This window comes from Sciurus carolinensis, chromosome 4 (assembly GCF_902686445.1).
Source record: "Sciurus carolinensis chromosome 4, mSciCar1.2, whole genome shotgun sequence".
Taxonomy (NCBI): Eukaryota; Metazoa; Chordata; class Mammalia; order Rodentia; family Sciuridae; genus Sciurus; species Sciurus carolinensis.
The window spans coordinates 87,546,931-87,566,642 of NC_062216.1; the positions used below are offsets into that span (position 1 = coordinate 87,546,931).

At 36.6% G+C, this 19,712-nt stretch overlaps 1 protein-coding gene across 1 annotated transcript in view; it reads left to right on the forward strand.

Moving 5' to 3' along the window:
• Window positions 1-19,712, forward strand: part of Pde3a (phosphodiesterase 3A) — a 309,213-nt gene that overhangs the window by 257,655 nt on the left and 31,846 nt on the right. The window contains exons 6-10 of the mRNA XM_047549421.1: window positions 5,296-5,515; window positions 9,376-9,461; window positions 12,057-12,211; window positions 13,543-13,680; window positions 19,205-19,316. Coding sequence (XP_047405377.1) covers window positions 5,296-5,515; window positions 9,376-9,461; window positions 12,057-12,211; window positions 13,543-13,680; window positions 19,205-19,316 — 711 coding nt within the window. The remainder of the gene's footprint in view (window positions 1-5,295; window positions 5,516-9,375; window positions 9,462-12,056; window positions 12,212-13,542; window positions 13,681-19,204; window positions 19,317-19,712) is intronic.

Below are 19,712 nucleotides of genomic sequence, written 5' to 3' on the forward strand. Positions count from 1 at the left end.
GGGGTTCCGAGGAGGAAACTGAGGCGGAGAATGGTCAAGTATTTGCCTAAGGCCACATATTTAGTCTTCAATCCTTTCTCTTGTCCTAGTGATTTCATATTAGGAAGAAAAATTAATAACAAATTAATGTCATTTAAAATGATGATTTTGTGGTTCTTTGCTTGATACAGATAACAAAAGGATTTGGTTTCTTTTCTCTGTTTCTTCAGTTAGGTAATAAAATAAAAAATATTAAGTAGCCCAATGTGATGAAGGGAAGAAGCTGAAAAACATGGTTAGGGCAGACACTGAAAAATAACAGAGCAAAGGATGGAGCAGCCTCACACCCGTGTCCTGCTCCCCAGATGGAAAAGAAAGGACATTGCATAAAAGGAAAGAGAATGTTCATATAAGATGCCACAGGACTGATGTGGAAGTTAAAGCCCTGCACAGTTAGAGCCTCCCTTCTTTCTTGCCATCAAGTGTGTAAGGATCCCCCTCAGGACTACTTTGGCGGGGATTTTGCATTGTGGTATCTTTAGACTGCTGTCACATCAGAGCCACATTGGTTAAGGTTTAACCAATAACCTTGCATCCCATGTGTGTTGAATTCAATTTTAAAATCCCTGAAAGTCTGCCTAAAAGTAGAAAAACATCCAGCAAGAATCAGAGCTGGAATCAGATGGCAATTTTCCCAGGTCAGGTGGGTCCTTCTGATTTGAAACCCCTATGTCCCAGTATTGACAGCACGGCTGGGTTGAGGGTGGTCAGGAGGCATGCTGTGTTTGATGTGGTTTACTAGGATGTCACCTGGTTTTCAGTGAACTCTGTGGAAAGAGGCTGGGGAAAGCCCCTCATGGGGCAAAGAGTGTAAGCAAGTGGAATTCAATGAAGTGTGAAGAGAGTTTGAGGAGGAAGTGTAAGAGCAATGGGCAATGAGGTGGGGAGAGAAAGCACGCATGAAGTAAAACACAAGCAAACTAAAAGATAAATGACCTGTTTCCAGAGGGGCCTAATGATTCTGTTCTTTGCACAAATCAAGTAAACAGTGTGTCCTCTAGCTCAGTCAATCAATGTTAATTTTAAGTAGCTGAAACACAAGCAATTATTATGCAGTGACTAATATAAAGTAAATGGATGAAATCACAGAGGAGTCTTTGATTAAAGCATAAAGTAGGAGCTTTAAACGTAATTTGCATTTCCAATCTCACTCCTCTTCTGTGAATCACCAAGAATGAGAAGCTACCATGATGTCATTCTGCTTTCCAAATTCCTCTAATCCATAGTTGTTGCCTCTTTCAAGTTTGTCCTGTTACAATGAATACAAGTAACTATATACCTGTAGAGAAGACTAAGTTTTTTCTATTAAAAAAAATTTGAAATAAGAGAAAACTTTAATCATGGTTTTGTGAGTTTTTTTATTCTTTAGATACATTTTGTGTTTTGGAAAAATTTAAGGACTGATCATTTTCCTGTAGGCATGGAAAAGAGGCATGGATTTATCAGACAACTGGTTCCTTTCTTGTTCAATTAAACTGAGAGAGTTTTGTAGCACAAAACAGATGGATTCACTTAAAAAATTCCCCTGCAGTATTGTTTATCTTCTTACCTTGATTATCCAAAATTCCTTATGTCTTGATCACATTTTCTTGTGCTCTCAAGAACAAGGAATTAAAGACTTATTCAAAGGAGTAACTATTTTAGACACTTTTTGTTGTATTTTTAAAATTTTGTTTTAAAATATTTTACATTAGGAAAATTTATATCCTTCAAAGATTTACATATCAGAAGCTATGCCTTTTTTTTTTTCTGGAGTCTATAAAAATTATACAGAAGATGAAGAAAAATGTATTTGAGAGTATGCACTGCACTCATGTTTGAATCTGTGTAAATATGCAACATAAAATTGAATGAGACCTTGAGGAATTATGATAGTCATCCCTGTAACTTTAGACATGATTACATTTGAATTATCTTAGAAAATCTGTTTGCAAAGACTTGCAAAAGGAGGTTACTCCTCCCATTTCCTGAGAGAATCCCCTTCTCCTGTCTAAAATCATTTATTTATTCCTTTCTAGAAAGAAAAAAAAAAAATTGGCAATTACAGTTTAAACCTCCCTAATGTGACAATCTAAATTGGAGCATTTTAGATTTTGAATTTTTGAATTAGAGAGGCCCAACTGGTAAAGTCTTTGTAAATATTCTCAAATCCCCCAAATTTTGAAATCTAAAACACTTCTGGTCCTAGCATTTTAGGTAAGGAATACTTGATGTGTATCTACTTTTTTCTAGGAGGGTGGGAAGGGGGAGACATATATTCTTCCTATGGAATTCTTAATCCTTTGGGTTTTTAAAATTTTAAGTAAATTTTATGCCTTTATCTTCTCACCTACAAAATAAAAATACCCTTGCTTCTTAGGGTTGTTGCCAAGACTCAGGCTTTTAAAAGAGTTCAAAACATGTTAACTAAAGTACTATAAAAGTAAATTGGTTCTCCTCTGTTACAGATTTATTTAAGATTTTATCCTAGGAGTCTTAAAGTCTGCTTATTGGTTTAAATTTAGTTAAGTGCTGAGGTCCAGGAACCCTAATGGTTATATGAATTTTAAATGTGTATTTAAGAGTGAATTGTTTGTGTCTGAGGCTATCAACTGGCAACTTCTAAAAATTAGCAAAGAAAAAAAATCACCATTCACATAAATTGCCTTCTGAAAAGACATGTGTGGAGACATAAATGGAGAATGTTCCCATGGGCTTTGCCATTCTGAGGCACGGGATAGAAAACTGTCCCCAAACTCATAATTTGCTATCAAAATAACTAAGTGACTTCCTAAAGCGGGATCTATCAGGAGTTTCAATTTTTAAGACATAGCAAATTAAAACCTTGCCCGGGGGCCATGCATAGCCCCCTCCAGGTGTACAGAGCAGCCCCTCTGTGTCCTTGTTCTCTGACCCTTTCTTCCTTTGTGTAAGCTGCCAGCCTCTGCCCTCCCCATGGTGAGTCCCTCTTTCTGAATATGCTTTCCCCACACTCCCATCTGAATATCATCCTTTCTTCATCAGGCCTGTGTTTAGATTTTACACCCCACAGAGGCCTTCTCAGACTGCCTTCACGCTTTTCTGTCCTCTGTTCTCTACCCTCTGTCCTACTTTTTCTTTATATAACTTGAAATTACATCCTTTCCCTTTTCTTTCTCGTTTATTAATTTTCCTTTTGCTGTTTCTGTGTCCCCCAAGACTGGGAGCACCATGAGAGTAGGGACTTCATTTTGCTACCACTGTATCCCTGGAACAGGACACACAATAGGTCTTTGTAGGCGAATAAATCATTGAGATGCTTATTCAGTGCAAATACCTTGGTAACCTTTGTACAGCGCCATACCAGGATTTAGCTCCTTAATGACTTTTCTAAGATTCTCCGGAGTCTCCATCTTAATCCCCCAAATAGTATAAATCAGACCACCCTTTTTCAACCTTTTTTAAATATCAGAGCCCACTTGTATGTATATTTGTGAATTTGATAATGCGATATGTCAGTGGAAAGTGGGAAAGGATTTAGAGCTTGGTGTAAAATACATTCCCTTTATTTCATAAATTTAAAATGTGAAAAATCTAATCATAAAATATTAGAATATTAAAAATTGAGTTTATTCTGTAGCTTTCATATAAAACCTTTCTTTTTCTTAATTTGCAACCATCAATTATTTCATAACACACTGGCAGTACATGATGATATATTTATTGGGAAATGCTGTGTTAAAAATTTAGTGAATTTTCTTTTGACTCAAGAATCCATTGAGCACAAAGGTCTGGTCAGTATCTTTGCTAAAATGGCTAAATCTTTCTAGTTGAACTAGGAGTCAAAATAAAAACCATCAACCATGTCACAAAAAGGAGTCAGTACAAATACTGCTAAGTGGATGGTGGATTTAATTCCCCTTTGTGTAGTCACTAGTCTAATAAACCACATTTCTCTCAGAATAACTGGTCTTCCTGCATATTCTCTACTTGTCAGTACTGTGACCCTGGCAAGGCTTCCTAACCTCTTTGGGTCTAAGTGGTCTCAGTTGTTCAGTATAAATGCAAAGGTTTGATAAGGAATGAACAATGGAAATACATGTTACGCAGAGTACTGGGAGGTGGCTGCTCCCCACACTTGAGATTTTTCATCTTTTAAAATAAAACAGACAAATAACAGTGCCAACAAGAAATATAAAAAGAAATTGCAAAAACCCTTTAGCAAGCTTACTATTCCTTTCAGTGGAGCAGAAAACCGTTGGGTGTGACAAATCAAACTTTTGAGGGAACTGGATCTTGGAAACAAACTCCGTCCTAGGGCAGCTGCCAGTTAACCACACACACCATGTAAAGTCCGTGCCTGTAAATTTCCCTGGAGCAGTGAGAAATAGGGAACAACCTCGGACGATTTTATTTCATGCCCCTGAGAGTGGGGTGTTCAGCCATAAAAATCACGAAAAGCAGAAAGCACGGAGTCCTCTGGAAGGTACCTGTCTGGTGTTTTGTTTTGTTTTGTTTTTTTCTTTTTCTTTCCAATTTTAAACATAAACCATCTTCTCTGTGCTCAGAGAGAGCAGCTTCAAAAGTCATCCTCCTCTGCCTCCAGCATTAGTGCTTGCAAATCTAAGCCAGTGTCCTATACTTCTCAAAATCTAGAGAAAACAGGGACACTCACATTTGAAATCTACATTTCAGGCCTATTGTTTGTTATGAAATGGTTTACATTACATCTTTTAAATGTTTCCTTCAAGAATAATTTTGATCAAAGCACTACTTCTCGTAAAAAGTTTCTGTTTTGCTGAAAACAAACTGGTTAATAAGGTTAATTGCTTCCCCCCAAATTTATCTCCTTTATTTTCAGAATTGGATGCCTGGCACACTGAGCCATAGGTAAGGCTTAATGTTGAAAACAATAGTAAATCTGTCTCCGCCAAAAGATTCTCAGCCTAAAAGAAAGCAAACACAGGAGAAAAGTGTAACAAGTCAACATGACAAGAAACAAAAATGGGAGGAAAAATAATATCCTTCTGTCCTGAAGTTACTCCAGGACACCAAGGCCTAGCTGGACGCGCCAACATTGCCACCGATTTTTCACTATGATTCATTACTCTCATTTCATGCTGTGGAGACACACCAACCACACACCCTGTCTCCAGATGGTGGCATGTGGAGACCAGCTCAGTGGCCTGAGTGTACACGTGGCTGTTTTGAGTTTACTGGAGCAGGGGTGAAGCTCAAGAGTTGTATGTTTGCATTTCAGAGACATTTGTTTAGTGATATAACAACTTTCTTTCTCAGGTGCCCTCGCTAAAATTTCACCTCTTTCATCACCCTGCTCCTCGCCTCTCCAAGGGACTCCAGCCAGCAGCCCTGTCAGCAAAATTTCCACAGTGCAATTTCCAGAATCTGCTGACACAACTGCCAAACAAGGGCCAACTACTCACAGGGCCTTAACCTATACTCAGAGTGCCCCTGACCTGTCCCCTCAGGTTCTGACTGCACCTGTTATATGTAGCAGGTAAGGATTTTGTGGTATTAACCAAAGTTGAATAATAAAACCAATGACAGTTTTCCTCCTAGGAATGCCTACCACCCATCTACACAGCTTGGTGCGGGTTTGCCAAAACAGCGAACAAGAAAGTGTAGGATGATATGATATGTATTTAATATGCAGTAAAAGAAACAATGGTTTTCTATTAATAGAAAGTTCACACAGTTAATCTGTTGTTATTTTGTTACAAAATAATAATAATTTTATTATAAAATAATAATAATTTTGTCTGCTGTTAATGGAGAATGCATAAAATATATAATTAAAACATTCCTTTAGGTAATCTGATATCATCTGACACTGGGCTGGAATGTGTTTTACCTACTTGTTCTCCCAGGAGGACTTTACATTGATATTAAAGATATTTTATCTGCAGTTTGCATCTCTGATTTTAACACTTTAAAAATGTGCCAATAGTGCATGACAAATTATGGCTAGACTCTAATAGTTCTCTGAGTGCTATTAAGCAGTTGTTTGTACCATTTTGTCATATTGAAACAGAATTATAAAAGGTTACTTATTCCGGAGGTTAAGAAAAGAGGGCCTAATATGGCCAGAGTAATTATTTTGTCAACATTATTACTAAGAAAGAAATATCTCTTCTTACTGATTAATATATTTTTATCGTTCTTCATTAATAGCTTCAACTTCAATAACTGATCTTAAATCATTAAATATTTTAAAATACAAAACAGTTTGAGTGTTTGAAGTATAATCATAAGAATGCCTTCAGTAAAATGATACTTTTAAGGTTAACAAGGAAAACTATTTGAATAAATTAGTAACATGTTGGTTTTCTAGTAGAAAACATTGGTTCATAGACCCTGATTTTATCAGTATATTCAGTCTTAAGAAGTAGATACTGAAAAGAAGCTTCCCAAGTTCCATTTTCTAGACTGTGTTCATAAACTCTGTGTCTTAGTTTTCATCTCTATGACAAAATACCTAAGGTAAATCAACTTAAAGGAGGAAAAGTTTAGTTTGGCTCACAGTTTGAGAAGTTTCAGTCCATGGTTGCTTGACTTTAGTTGGTTTTTGGCTTGTGGCATGGCAGTACATCATGGCAGAGAGCACATGACAGAGGAAACAGCTCGTTTCATGGTGGTTGGGAAGCAATGACAGAAAGGGGCTGAGGTCCCAATCCCTTTAAGCGCACACAGCCAGTGACCTAACTTCCTACACCAATCCCACATCTTAATAGTTCTACTCCCTTCCAGTGCACCACAAGCTGGTGACCAAGTTTTTAACATATAGGACTTTTAACATATGGGATATAACTACAGATCCAAAGTAAAGCACTCTCAAATGAGTGTCGCTTATACTAAACTTTTTATTTTTTACTTTTTATTTTTTACTTCTTTACTCTTTGCAAATATTCGTAAAACAGGAAATCCGTTTTCTGTGTTTGTTTGACCTGGGCCCATGTTGAAAACTTAGTTTGGTATCTAAATTGTTCTTTCCTCTCTTTGTCAGCTATTTTTAATAAATTAATTTCTGTAGGACATTAACTCCCCCAAAACACATGTTCTGTTATAGAATGTCTAGGAGACATAGCGTATGTCCCTCTTGGAGATCACAACATGAATCTCTTATGAAAAACTTTGAGAAATTGTGCTAAAAGAACACCTCTTGATTTTTATTTTATCTCTTGTGTTCTGAACTTTGACCACAAAGCCAGTTTCATTACCTAGCACCCTATCATTGCCTGGGAATCTAATATCAGGCAGGACCTGCTGAAGAAGCAGGAATTATGGGTGCACTCTGGGCCACAGTGATCTCCGCAGAGCAATCTGCATTGAGAACGTTGGCTTCCAGCTTTCCTAGGGAGCCCTCCCCTCCTGGACTCGAGACTTGTGAAAAACAAGCTGCCCAAAGAAAGGAGAGAGATGTTCAGAAAAGATCTTCCACTCATGGAGCTTTTTCTCATCAGAGTCTATTTTTTTGTGTTCTTAGCGGGAAGAATGTAATGGGATTTTTATAAAAGAGGTTTCAGAGAAAAACAAGGGGATTTCACTGTCTACTTGTTCAGTAATGTTTATAAATCCAGTAGTGTGTGTTTTATTTGTTTGGGCTTTATAAAACTATAATTCAAACCAGGTTTTATTATTTCCTTCAAGGCAGCCACCCATGTAGGCACAGAGAGCTCCAGAAACACACGACTAATTATTGTGGTTTCCCTTGCTGAACTCGAAGGTTTTGGCATTGAATCCAAGTGTCTTGGCTGCTATAAAGTCTATGCAACAAGCCATATTTTGGCACAGGAATTGATATAGTTGAACTACTAATTTAAGTACTACTTTTAGGTATTATCTCGCAGTGAAAAATCTTTAAACTAATAAACCTACATCTGAGAATGTGAGACCATCAGTTGCATGCACTTCGTTTTTCCATTTATTCTCATTGTCCTTTGGTTCCCTTTGGCAAAGTGATAGGATTTCATCATTAAAAATAATTTTGTTTAACGCTTTCTACTTACATTCAAGGGTTGACCAGTGAATCTACTTGGTATGAAGATATTCTGTAGCTGGAAAAATGCTTTTCTCTACTGCACACACATGCATAATGGAGAGAAAATTATGAGACATTTAAGATATAAAACAATCAACCGTCACTCATTTCTTTTTATTTTAGAGTGGGTGATCTCTAGTTAATTAACAGACCAAAAAATTTTTCTGAAATTCTTGGTAAGAGTCTCCCATAGAAGATTGTATTCATCTTCTTTTCTGTAAGCAGAAGAATAGAACTTAGCAGCAAAACTCAGAATTTAAATTTAATCATGAAGTGTCTGAAAAAGGATAAAGAGAGGAACCAATCTGCCATGCAATTTGGGGTTACTTTTTAACTTATAAAACAGGCAAGTTGTTGAGAAAAGAAATTTAAAAAAATATATATATATATAAATATAAATATATATTTATATTTATATAAATATAAATATATATATTTTTATATATATACATATATATGTATGTATATATATTACATCCTTAAACCCCTTCTGCTAAGGGGCACTGTTCACCTCTAAAGTACTTTTGATATTCTTTGTTACTCATGATGCCTCACTGGCCCATTTTTCTAAACCAGTAGGACATCTAGTCAACCATACATTCACTCCTCGCCAAAATGTTCATCTCTTTGTTCATTTCCTCTGAGTCTTGACAGCTGACCAATCAATCTTAAAAATGAATTCGCTTTCATTTCTTAGCAAAAATTAAAATTAATATACTATCATTCTGTCTTAACACATGCTATCTTTTCTTAAAGATCTACTTGAACATAAATATCTTTAAAAATTAATTTAAAAATGAGATTTTGGAGCAGGTACAAAGATATTCCATTGGAGAATATATTTTTGACCAAATACAAATCAGCATCCCCAGAATCACTACTCTAAATAGTTGGAAGCCTACCACAGTTTTCTCCAAATAATGTAACAAAATTTTACCAGCACTTTTGCCTCAAGTATGGTCTATACTGTAGAGAGGAGAATGGGAGGCAAATGAAATTTTTAATCCCTCTGTCCATTATTTTCTCCCAAAAACAAAAGCAGTAGACTTCCTGTTAGCATCCATGTATAAAACAAAATGATTTTTTCCATGAGACAAATGAGTAAAAGGAAAAATGTTACTATAGATACCTATCTTTTGTTTTGTTTTATTTTGTTGCATTGGGGATTGAAATCAAGGCTTAGAACATGTGAGGCAAATACTCTGTCACTGAGCTACATCCCAGCCCAGTGTCTATCTCAGTGCACACAAAGATTGTGTGTACGTATGGTATTTTGAAAAGAGAAAGATATGCTTAATGACTGTTGCAATATTTCTCAGCTGTGGTAGACCATATTCCCAAGGGAATCCTGCTGACGGGCCCCTGGAAAGAGGTGGTACAGCCACTCCAACACCAAGCAGAACAGGTAATTCATCATTTGGGATTCTTTTTCATAAAATGGAAATTAACTTACTTCATTTCTTCTTCTGATCCAAAAGGTGACCTATTTTCCTGATTTTTTAATTTGTAAATTTAAAAAGACAGGAAAGAAAAAATGAAAATCATCCATAACCCTACTATACAGATTTAATCATGGTAAAGTTTCATTGCTAAGCTGTTCAACATGTTGCTATACAGATGTATGTTTTTTAAAATGCGAGACTGTTTTACGTAGTAATTAGAGCTACATAAAAATGCTATTTTATCTTCCTGCTTTGTACATTAAAGGGTCTTCCAGTGTAGGTTCTCTTTGGAGACCAGTATCACAGATCCTGAGAACTGACCCTGCTTTTCTCACTGTAAACTTACTGTGGTTTTTCCTTAAAGAGCTATCATGGAGAGACTAAGAAGGCAGGCATTGCTGCCTGGTTCATACCCCGATTCTGCAACCTGCTTGCTGATAATCTAAATCCAGTTCCTTAACTGCAGAATATTAGAATAATGATAGTACCTACCACAGAGGACTGTGTAAGAATTAAGATAATCAAAGGAGGTGAAACATTTATTACTTATTATAGCATCCAGTTCACCATAAGTAGTGTTTGCTGGTCATTACTATAATGATTATTTTTTATTTTTATATACAGTCCTAAAAGTACACAAGGTGGGAAATATCTATGGACTGTAGACTTCAGGGTGATAGCACTACCTCATAATCTATCAGTTATCTCCTCTAGCATTTCTTGGTAACCACTCAATAAATATTGAGTGATATAATTTTTTCTATGATAATATTGTGCTGTATACAAAGGGGAAGAGACACAGGATAGGCCAGGAGAAACCAGAGGAAAATTCTCTGGGTGGTCCTTGTTTCATAGTGGAGCACTATGAAGACTCAGAATATTTCTTTATGTGTGTTCCTGGTCTTCCTCTAATTCTACTGGGGCTGGTAGAATAAGGGAAATATTTCACCTTTTTGGTCTCTTGAATGTGGCTTCATCATTTTTTCTATAGATTCTGGAATTAAACCTTGTCAATGACATATCCATACTGTATCTAATTTTTCCTTTTTCATACCAGGGATTGAATCCTGGGTCACTTAATCACTGAGCCACATTGCCAACCCTTTTGATTTTTTATTTTGAGACTGGGTTCATACAGTATCTTATTTTAATATAAAAGCAGATGCATGGGAAAGAAGAAAGATGAGTCCTTGCTAAAATCCTATGAAGATATTTCTTACTGGTATAGGGGACAGAACAAAAGTTATTTTTCACCTGCAATTTAAGAAAAATATACTAGCATATGCATAAAGACACATAACAAACTAGAATATCTAAAGCAATCTTGACAAAGGAGAACAAAGTTAGAAGGAGGTATACTTCCCTTGACTTCAAGACTTAAACTAGTCATCAAGACAGGGTGGTACTGACTTGAGGGTCAACCAGCAAATCAAATGGACTAGACCAAAAGTCATCCAATTAGACCCACACCTTTTGATTTGATTTGATTTGATTTTTCAACAAAGATGTCAAAGCAATCCAAATGTGGTAGAGAGAAACATGAACTTTATACCCTTTATCTCTCACCATGCAAAACACTATTTTTAAGTGGAACACAGACCTACACTTAAAAATTTTAAATGATAAAGCTTCTGGAATATATCTCTGTGACTTTGTAGAAGACAGAGGTTTTGTAATCCAAGGAAATCACAAAAGAAACCAAAGTTAGACTTAATCAAAAAATGAGTATAGAAATTTTATAAAGTCAGATTTCCTGAGCTCACATTCTAGTGGCAGAATTTATTGACTGTGTGAGTTTGGGCAATTTAATCCTTTCTGTGCCTCTGTTTCATATCTGAAAAGTGGAGATAATAGTAATACAATAACACCTACCCTGTAGGATTGTTGAGGAGGTTAAACATGTTAGTTCAGATCAAGTGCTTTGAGTGGTACTCAGCGTATAGCAAGTACCCAGTAAACTTCATTCACCTCCAAGAATCTTCTCGATCTCTTTGCCCCGGGAGCATGTTCCCTAGGTACTTGGCATTTTCTGGGTGGTCATTCAGTCAGTGCAGTTCATTGCAGCAGAGGAAGGAATCCACAGCCTCCTCAGAAACGAGATTGGACACAGAGCGTATGCTGTGCTCCTAACCACATGCCATTGCTTCATGTTTTACCCAACATTCATTCTAGGTGTGTCAGCTCAATTTCTGCCACCTGAGTTGCCATACAGAATTAGTGTTATGAGTCAGCTACTTAGTGGTTTACTGTACTGGGAGAGAAATAGAGGAAATTGAAATATAAAGTCAGAGGATTTCTTAAAAATCCATAGTACTGATCTAAAAATTATTATTGAGAGATATTTGAATATCGCATAAATCATAGATTATATTTCCTACCTATTTCATTGGGGTAAAACATGTCCTTTTTCTTACTCTATGATCCTGGGGTGTGAGCACCTGAAAGCAATATTCCTCTAAACACTATGGCACCTGGAGGATGAATCTCAGGAAATCTCGTTGTATGGGACCCCTTCCCCCACTGCAGGTCTCCTTTTAAGCTGGTTCTTTTCATTGCAGACGACACTGCCCAAGTTACCTCTGATTATGAAACCAATAACAACAGTGACAGCAGCGACATTGTACAAAATGAAGATGAGGCGGAGTGCCCAAGAGAGCCACTGAGGAAAGCATCAGCCTGTGGCACCTACGCCCCGGAGGCCGTGATATTCCTGGTAACTCCTTATCATTCAACTCATATGCTTACTTGAGGAACTGGCTTCAGTTACAGAGATTGGCTTAGAAATAGTTCCCTTGGTCATTAGATTCATAGATGCATCTCATTTAGACCCCACATGTGTGGTGGCCCTACCCATCTGTATCGGTACAATTTCTCCATCTAAGCCTATTGATCTCTTCACGATTGTAATATTTGGTGGTGAAAAATATAAGTATTTATCTTTATGAATAATTCCAGATATTTCATACCCAATCAAGTGGTCTAAATAAGCCCAGGAAAAATGAACTATGTCTTTCAGTTAAATAGTTTATAAAGAAATGAGGAAACAGAGCATATCTGGTATTTTTTTTCATTTTGGAAGAAAGTCTGTATTTATTTTGCTTGTTTTAGTAAGAAAGATTTATATTGACACTTGCTCTTACTAAGAGATCCTTAATTGATGACTTATTTTGTGTGGTTGAAGAGATCCATGTAAGAAAGTTGGAAGCCTGATTGAGTCAAATTAATTTGAGAGAGGCAGCAAATGCTAGAAAACAATTGTCACATGATCATTGACTGCTGCTTCTATATTTACCACTTATACCCACCTTAGAGTCAAGTTTTCAGATAAAATAGTGTTTTCCTTATATTATTTTATATTTTTTTCTTTCCTTGGGGAGACGAAAGTAAATGTACTTCTACGACTATCCTGATTTGGGTCCACTCATAAAATGTCTTCATTTATTTCCTACATTTTTCTCAGCCAACAGTAGTCACATAATTAAATTAAAATCCCTCAAAAATGCAGCAGCTGGCATTTTGCAGGATTAATGCTGATTTGAAGCACTGCTATGTAAATTCAATCAATTAAAATAGGAGTGATTAGTCCCCCTCTCCCCCACTCATGGGTTTTCTTGAGAGTTCAATATAAGCCAGCCACCCTTATCCCATAAAAATTTACTTAAGTATAGAAAGAGATATGTTTACATAAAACTTCAGAGTATTCTGAAGTCATTCGATCTATATTGAAGAACCTTGCAGTAGACCCAAAAGCAGTTAAATTGGCTTGTGGAAGTATCACTCATGTTTTGGAGACGTGATGTGAAACAGGAACATGCACACACCTCGAAATGTAAGATACACAGTCCAAAACTGCATTAGATGCTTTTCTCTTCACTTTGGAGCCAGTATTTTGCCCATCTTAATTTGTCATTGTCATCTTTAAGACTCACTGTGGAATTTTAAGCCTGTTATTTCAGATAACTCAGTTGTTAATGGGATTCACGAAAGCACAAATTGTTTTCTAGAAACCTTGATGTCTTTAAAATATTTTAATCTTCATTATAGGACAAACCAATTCTTGCTCCTGAACCTCTAGTCATGGATAACCTGGACTCAATTATGGAGCAACTCAATAGTTGGAATTTTCCAATTTTTGATTTAGTGGAAAATATAGGAAGAAAATGTGGCCGTATCCTGAGTCAGGTAAGAAATATATTCATACATGTGACTTTAAATATAAGCAACACAAACCCTCAGTTGCTGAAAACGCTGTACCTTCTTAACACTTGTGGGTGGGTAGGTGCTATGTGGAGAAAGGAATTTTTTTTTTTGGTACAGGGAATGGAACCCAGGGGTGCTCACCCCTGAGCCACATTCCCAGCCCTTTTTAAAAATACTTTATTTACAGATGAGTTACTTAGGGCCTCGCTAAGTTGCCGAGGCTGGCTTTGAACTTGGGATCCTCCTGCCTCAGCCTCCCCAGCCTCAGGGATTACAGGTGTATGCCTCTATGCCCAGCTCTGAGAAAGGAAGTTTGAGGACACCCCAATCTATAGAGTCCATGGCAGCAGGCTAACAAAAGAAATTGGAACTTTCATTGAGCCAGAATACCATATTCTACAATTAAAGTATTATGTCCTTTTTAAAGACAAATTAGGGGGAGGGCAGTAAATCACAAGCAAGATGGACACATAAATCAAAATTCATAAAATTAAGCAAAACAAGAACTGATACAAGTCCCCAAATGAAACTGCCTATTGATCAATCCTGATTTCTTCTCTATGATTACTTTTTGTGACTATTTTTTAACTTCTTAATATTACACTGCTTAGTTCTCATCAAAAATAAGATATGGTACAGAAACTTGTTTCCCTCAGTGTTGTGAGAAACACATCCAATGTAGTTCTCTGTATTTGAGAATCAAAAACACCTTTATCAAAAGAAATATAGAATGAGTACTGTTGCTGTATGACAAGTCTTTCAGTATTGTTTCCTTTAAGCTACACTATTTTCAAAGTTTCCCAAATGTTTGTTTTGCTGAGGGAGAAAAAAGAAACACAGAGAAAGCAAGAATTTTTGGACCAGTTTATTTCAAAAAAACAAAGTGATGAATTTGCTGAAGTATCAAATACCTATCAAAGGGCACAATGCAGTAATTTATCAGCTTATTTAAAATATAGATAAATATAATAGCAGAAATACTAAAAACATTCAAACTTTGTACAGAGAACTAATCTAGTCTTCAGGAAGAGAAGTTTGTCTTTGCCCTGACAGACTTTATAATCTAGTAGGGAAGAGTCATCAAAATAATGGCAGATGGATGAGGTGTATGCAGAGGGGTACGCTGGACTCTAGGATGAACCAGAAGCTCAGAATGATGGCAGTTTTTGTAATGTGCAGTTGTGGCTTCTGCTGGACCCTGACCATGAAGGTATCGGGGACTTAATGGCAGTCTCTGGCTTTTCCTGGGAGTTGCATGTCCCTTCCATCAACTTCCTTTTCTCTTGAGTGCTCAGCAGTGTCTTCTGTGCTCCTTGATCTTGAGGTCAGGTTCAGGGGCAGCTCTTTTATCTGATCCACCATAGCCTTATAACTCCTGGAACGTTTTGTATCCCATTTTCTGAAGCCCACTGCAGTTCACCACCCTGAGTGAGGAGTCCTTCCTATAATAGTGCTGCAAGATATGGTGAGGTCTAAGAAATCATCTTTCTCTTTTTTGCTGGAGATTGTGTTCACAGCTATGGAGAGAAAACTCTCACATCATTTGGTGTTTAATGTATGCGTTACCAACTCTTGAATCATGGTTACTTTGGGGTAGGGTTTTTTTTTTTTTTTTTGGTTGTTGTTGTTTGTTTGTTTTAAATCATCTTTTTAACAGATAAAGAAACTAAGACTTGAAGAGGATGTTCAACCACAGAGTAAATATGAGAACCAGGATTCAAGTGTAGGTTTATTCATATCAGAACCTCAGACTCTTTTACATTCAGCTTCTTCTCAGCAAACTGTAAAACACATTTATTTATTATATCTTCATACTCTCCAAAGGGGAGAGTCTGACAAGTAGACAAATGGTTATTACAGCAGTTTTTTTTTTTTTTTTTTAAATCTGTAGCTTTCTCGTTTATTATTCACAAATCCATATGCCAAATCACGAGGTATGATAATTTCCAAGCTAGGTGTTAAATTTTCATCATCATCTATGGAATAAATCCCTGTCAGTGCTTCCAGATAGGGGGTTTTACCCTCGAGAAAATCTGGATGGTTTGCTTCACCATTTCCTCCTGGCTCTGCACTGACCCTTAACCTCTCTCAGGCCTAGGCTTCCAAAACTTGGAACTCCCACCACCTCCAGCTACCCACAGCCTTAGCAACAGTAACTAGGAGCAGTCAGTTTTATAGCACCTGTGACATCGTACTGAACATCAGAGAAGGGGACTCAGAGCTGGGGACGTAGAAGTTTGAACTTGACCAGTATTGCCTAGATGCATTTCTTTTTTTCGGTGCTGAGGTTTGAACTGAGGGCCTTGCATATAATTAAGCACATGCTCTACTACTGAGCCATCTCACCCCCACCACCCCCTTTACTTCCCCAAAGTATTTTTCAAGTGTCACAGATACCACTAGGCATTAGAAAAATTTGGGATAATTAACATGTAGATTTCAGCAGAATTCATTAATGTGTCTTTTTATTGGAATTTATAATACATTAACTCCATGATCCTTATCAGTCACTACTTTCCCAGTTTGCAAAACACTGAACTTTGAGAAAATGCAGATTCCTTTGCCTTGCGAAGCAGAGCTTTATGAGTTTTTTCCTTTGAGTTTACAAGTACAAAATCATGAAATTTTGATTATGGTAAAGGCTGTTGCTGCTTTTTCTTCTTTCCATCTTCCCCCTACCTTGCCCCCACTTAGTGTGATATAAGGACAGCTGAAATGAATTAACATGGACATTCCGAAAAATCACCTTTTGGCTGAGACTACACACAGAAAGTCTCACTTCAAAAGATTTTTAAGGAGGCATGTGTGCAATGGAAACAACTTCTCAGCCTTAATACACTGCTTCTCTTTCGATGATTATTATCATGTTTATTTTAACAAATTTAAAAGGACATCTTTCAGATTTTGAAATTGAGTTTACTCTTTTCAGTTACCAATATTTACCCAGTTAATAATTTTCTTTATGAGTTTGAAACTATCATATGTAAAATTATGAATGGTTGTCTTTAACAGCTTTTTGGTGGAAATTCTCCTGTTTTGAAATCGTACTTTAAAATATCCTCTTGTCTTAATTTTTCATTTTATCTTTGAAATGTTTAAAGGGAGCCATGGGAAACTTTGTTTTGCAATTCTAACAGTGTTGGTTCCCAAGTACAAGGGCAGTGGGGTGGGGGTAGGATTCAAAGCAGTTAGAGTACAAAATTTCAACCAAAATGTGTGGTTTGAATTCTGGGTCTTATGTGTATCAGCTGTGTAATCTTAGGTCACTCAATCTCCTTGTGCTTTATTTTTCTCTGCTTTCAGATATTAGTAATTAACAGTACCTATCTTATAAGGTGCTAGATGATTGATTTTATGTAATAATTATTCATATAAACTCCTTAGAGCAAGCACCTCATTAATGCTCTGTGTGTGTGTTTCTGTGTGTGTGTATGTGTGTGTATAGCTATTTCCACTCCTGTTGCTGCTATTATGATTAAAGTCACATGCATAGTTAAATCCCTTAGGTGCTTATAAACAAGAATTAACATATAGTCTAAGCAGTGGTAGAGAAGAGATCACTCAAAGAAGAAATAGTTTGGAATATATTACAACAAAACCACTGTTGCATTTTCAAAGAGGTAGAGATGTTATACAGAAAAGGGGAAAAGTTAAATGTCCTTGTCATTCAGAATGAAGAAAAGTAAGCAGGTAAGCAGAAGTTGAATTGAAGATACTATACAGTATCATACAATCTTTTCCTCAACTGCAGCCAGGGTGCTCATTTTCAAACTAAGACCAAGTAATTTCACTGCTTCTGTCTCCTTGGAGACTCCCTACCTCACTTAGTAAAAGTGCTTACCTGGGTTTATCTGGCTCTAAATCACTGAGACTGTCCCCACCGCCCCAGTCTCACCCCATGGGACTATTTATTCCTGTCCTCAGTTCTATGTTTCAAGCACATCAACCTGCTTTGCTCTTTCTTGGGTCTACCAAGCATACCTCAGGGCCTTTGCACTGATACTTTACATGGAAATGACTTTTCTCAGGTATCAGTCAGGCTAACTCTACACCATCTTCAATTTTTTGCTCAAAAGTCAACTTGTGGATTTGATTCTGCCTAGTCTAATCACCATATTTAAAAGCAATTTCTCCGCCTTCCCAGTTCTCCATCCCTGCTCCCTTTCTTATCTCCATGTGACTTACCACTTTCTGACACAGTCTATAACATATTTGTTATATCTATTGCTTTCTGTCCTCCTCTGCTAGGCCATAAGCTCCATGAAAGAAGAGGTCTTTATTTGTGTGGGTGAATATATGTGTATATATGTATATGTGCATGCATTTGCATATTAATATCACACACATATATGCTACATGCATAGAAAATTGACACATAATAGGCATTCAATAAATATATTGGATAAACAAGTCCATTTTATAGTATTTGATGTGTGTACATATATATACATATATAATGCCTGTGATTCATAAATACTGAGTATAATGATTACAAGAATATTAGTGAACTTGAATAGACAATACTTACAGTAAGAAAAGATAGAAATTTAACTATGAAGCAGTATATTGAAGATTTTGAAGAAATATTTCAAGAGAATTTTTAGAAGGAATCAGGTAATATAAAGGATGAATAACTCTCTCTGAACATCTCCTGAATTATGTCCAACACTAGGCCCTTTGGTCATGGGGTAAGGCCATTTGAGATGGTTCTGTCCTTCATTCTGCCACGTAAATGACTGTGTGTGTCTTCATGGCCTTCTTCTACTCCTTTATCATTTTTTTTCTTTCTCTGTCTTTTGCATGTCAGATGCACTAATTGTTCGTGAGGTATTTACTTGACTTAAGTCTTCAGAATTGTGAAGACAACTGGAAGGAAAGTAGATATTTGAAGGACAAAGAGAAAAGATCAGTGAAAGAAAAGAGCTGTACTCCATTTTCCATAATGGATTCTGTAACAAATCATTTCCCTCCACATATTTGGCTCAAAACCATCCTTTTGCTCTCCCCTGTAGTTCTTTCCCCTTATCCTTCACCAGGGTGCAAATCTGAATGCTTTATTCTCTGGAAAGCTTTCTTGTTGCTGTTATTATTACTCTTATTGTTATTGTTATTATTATTATTATCATTATTAAACACAATTCACCCTGATTAAAGCTTCATCTCACCCTTAAGTTCTTATTGTGGGCATTATGCAATCAGCCACTTAGTATGCATCACTACCTACTTACCAATATCCACTTACTTTATTGGCTTAGTGCATTGCTATAGTGTATACTAGGCATTTTGAAGGTTTGGGGATGTCTTAAATCTAGGTGATATATGCTTTGTTGTAAGGAACTGCAAGGGCTCAGCACATAAAAGTCCTTCCTGTGTGCTTGATTTATTATTCCCAGGAGGTTTCTCTACTGGTAATAAGTTAATATGATTAATGGAATGCACACTTTGTTCCCCTTAAGTCTAACTCACTGAGGGATGTTTTGCAAAGTTTTGTCTTTCTGTTCCACAGGTTTCGTACAGACTTTTTGAAGATATGGGCCTCTTTGAAGCTTTTAAAATTCCAGTTAGAGAATTTATGAACTATTTTCACGCTTTGGAAATTGGATACAGGGATATTCCTTGTAAGTATAAGTGATTTGTGGATGACTCTGTCAAATTTGCTGTGGGTCATAGGATATTGAATCATTAGCATCTAGCACAGAATTACACATTTTCCGTGTGATCACATGGGATGACGATGAGGAGAGATGGCCTGTGGTAGAATCCTGGCTCCTTCACTTAACATCTGTGAGGCCCTGTGTCTTAAATTAACTTCTCTGTGCCTCATTCTTTATCCAGAAAATAGAGAACATTGTATCTGCCTTATAGGATTGTTAGGATCAAATGATGTAATAATTTTAAAGAGGTTATAATAGTGTCTTGCAAATAGTATTATTTAAATGTTTGATGATGGAATGTTAAATTTATTGCTCATTTAAAAATATACCACTTTTATTGGGTGAATTAATCTTTTAGGA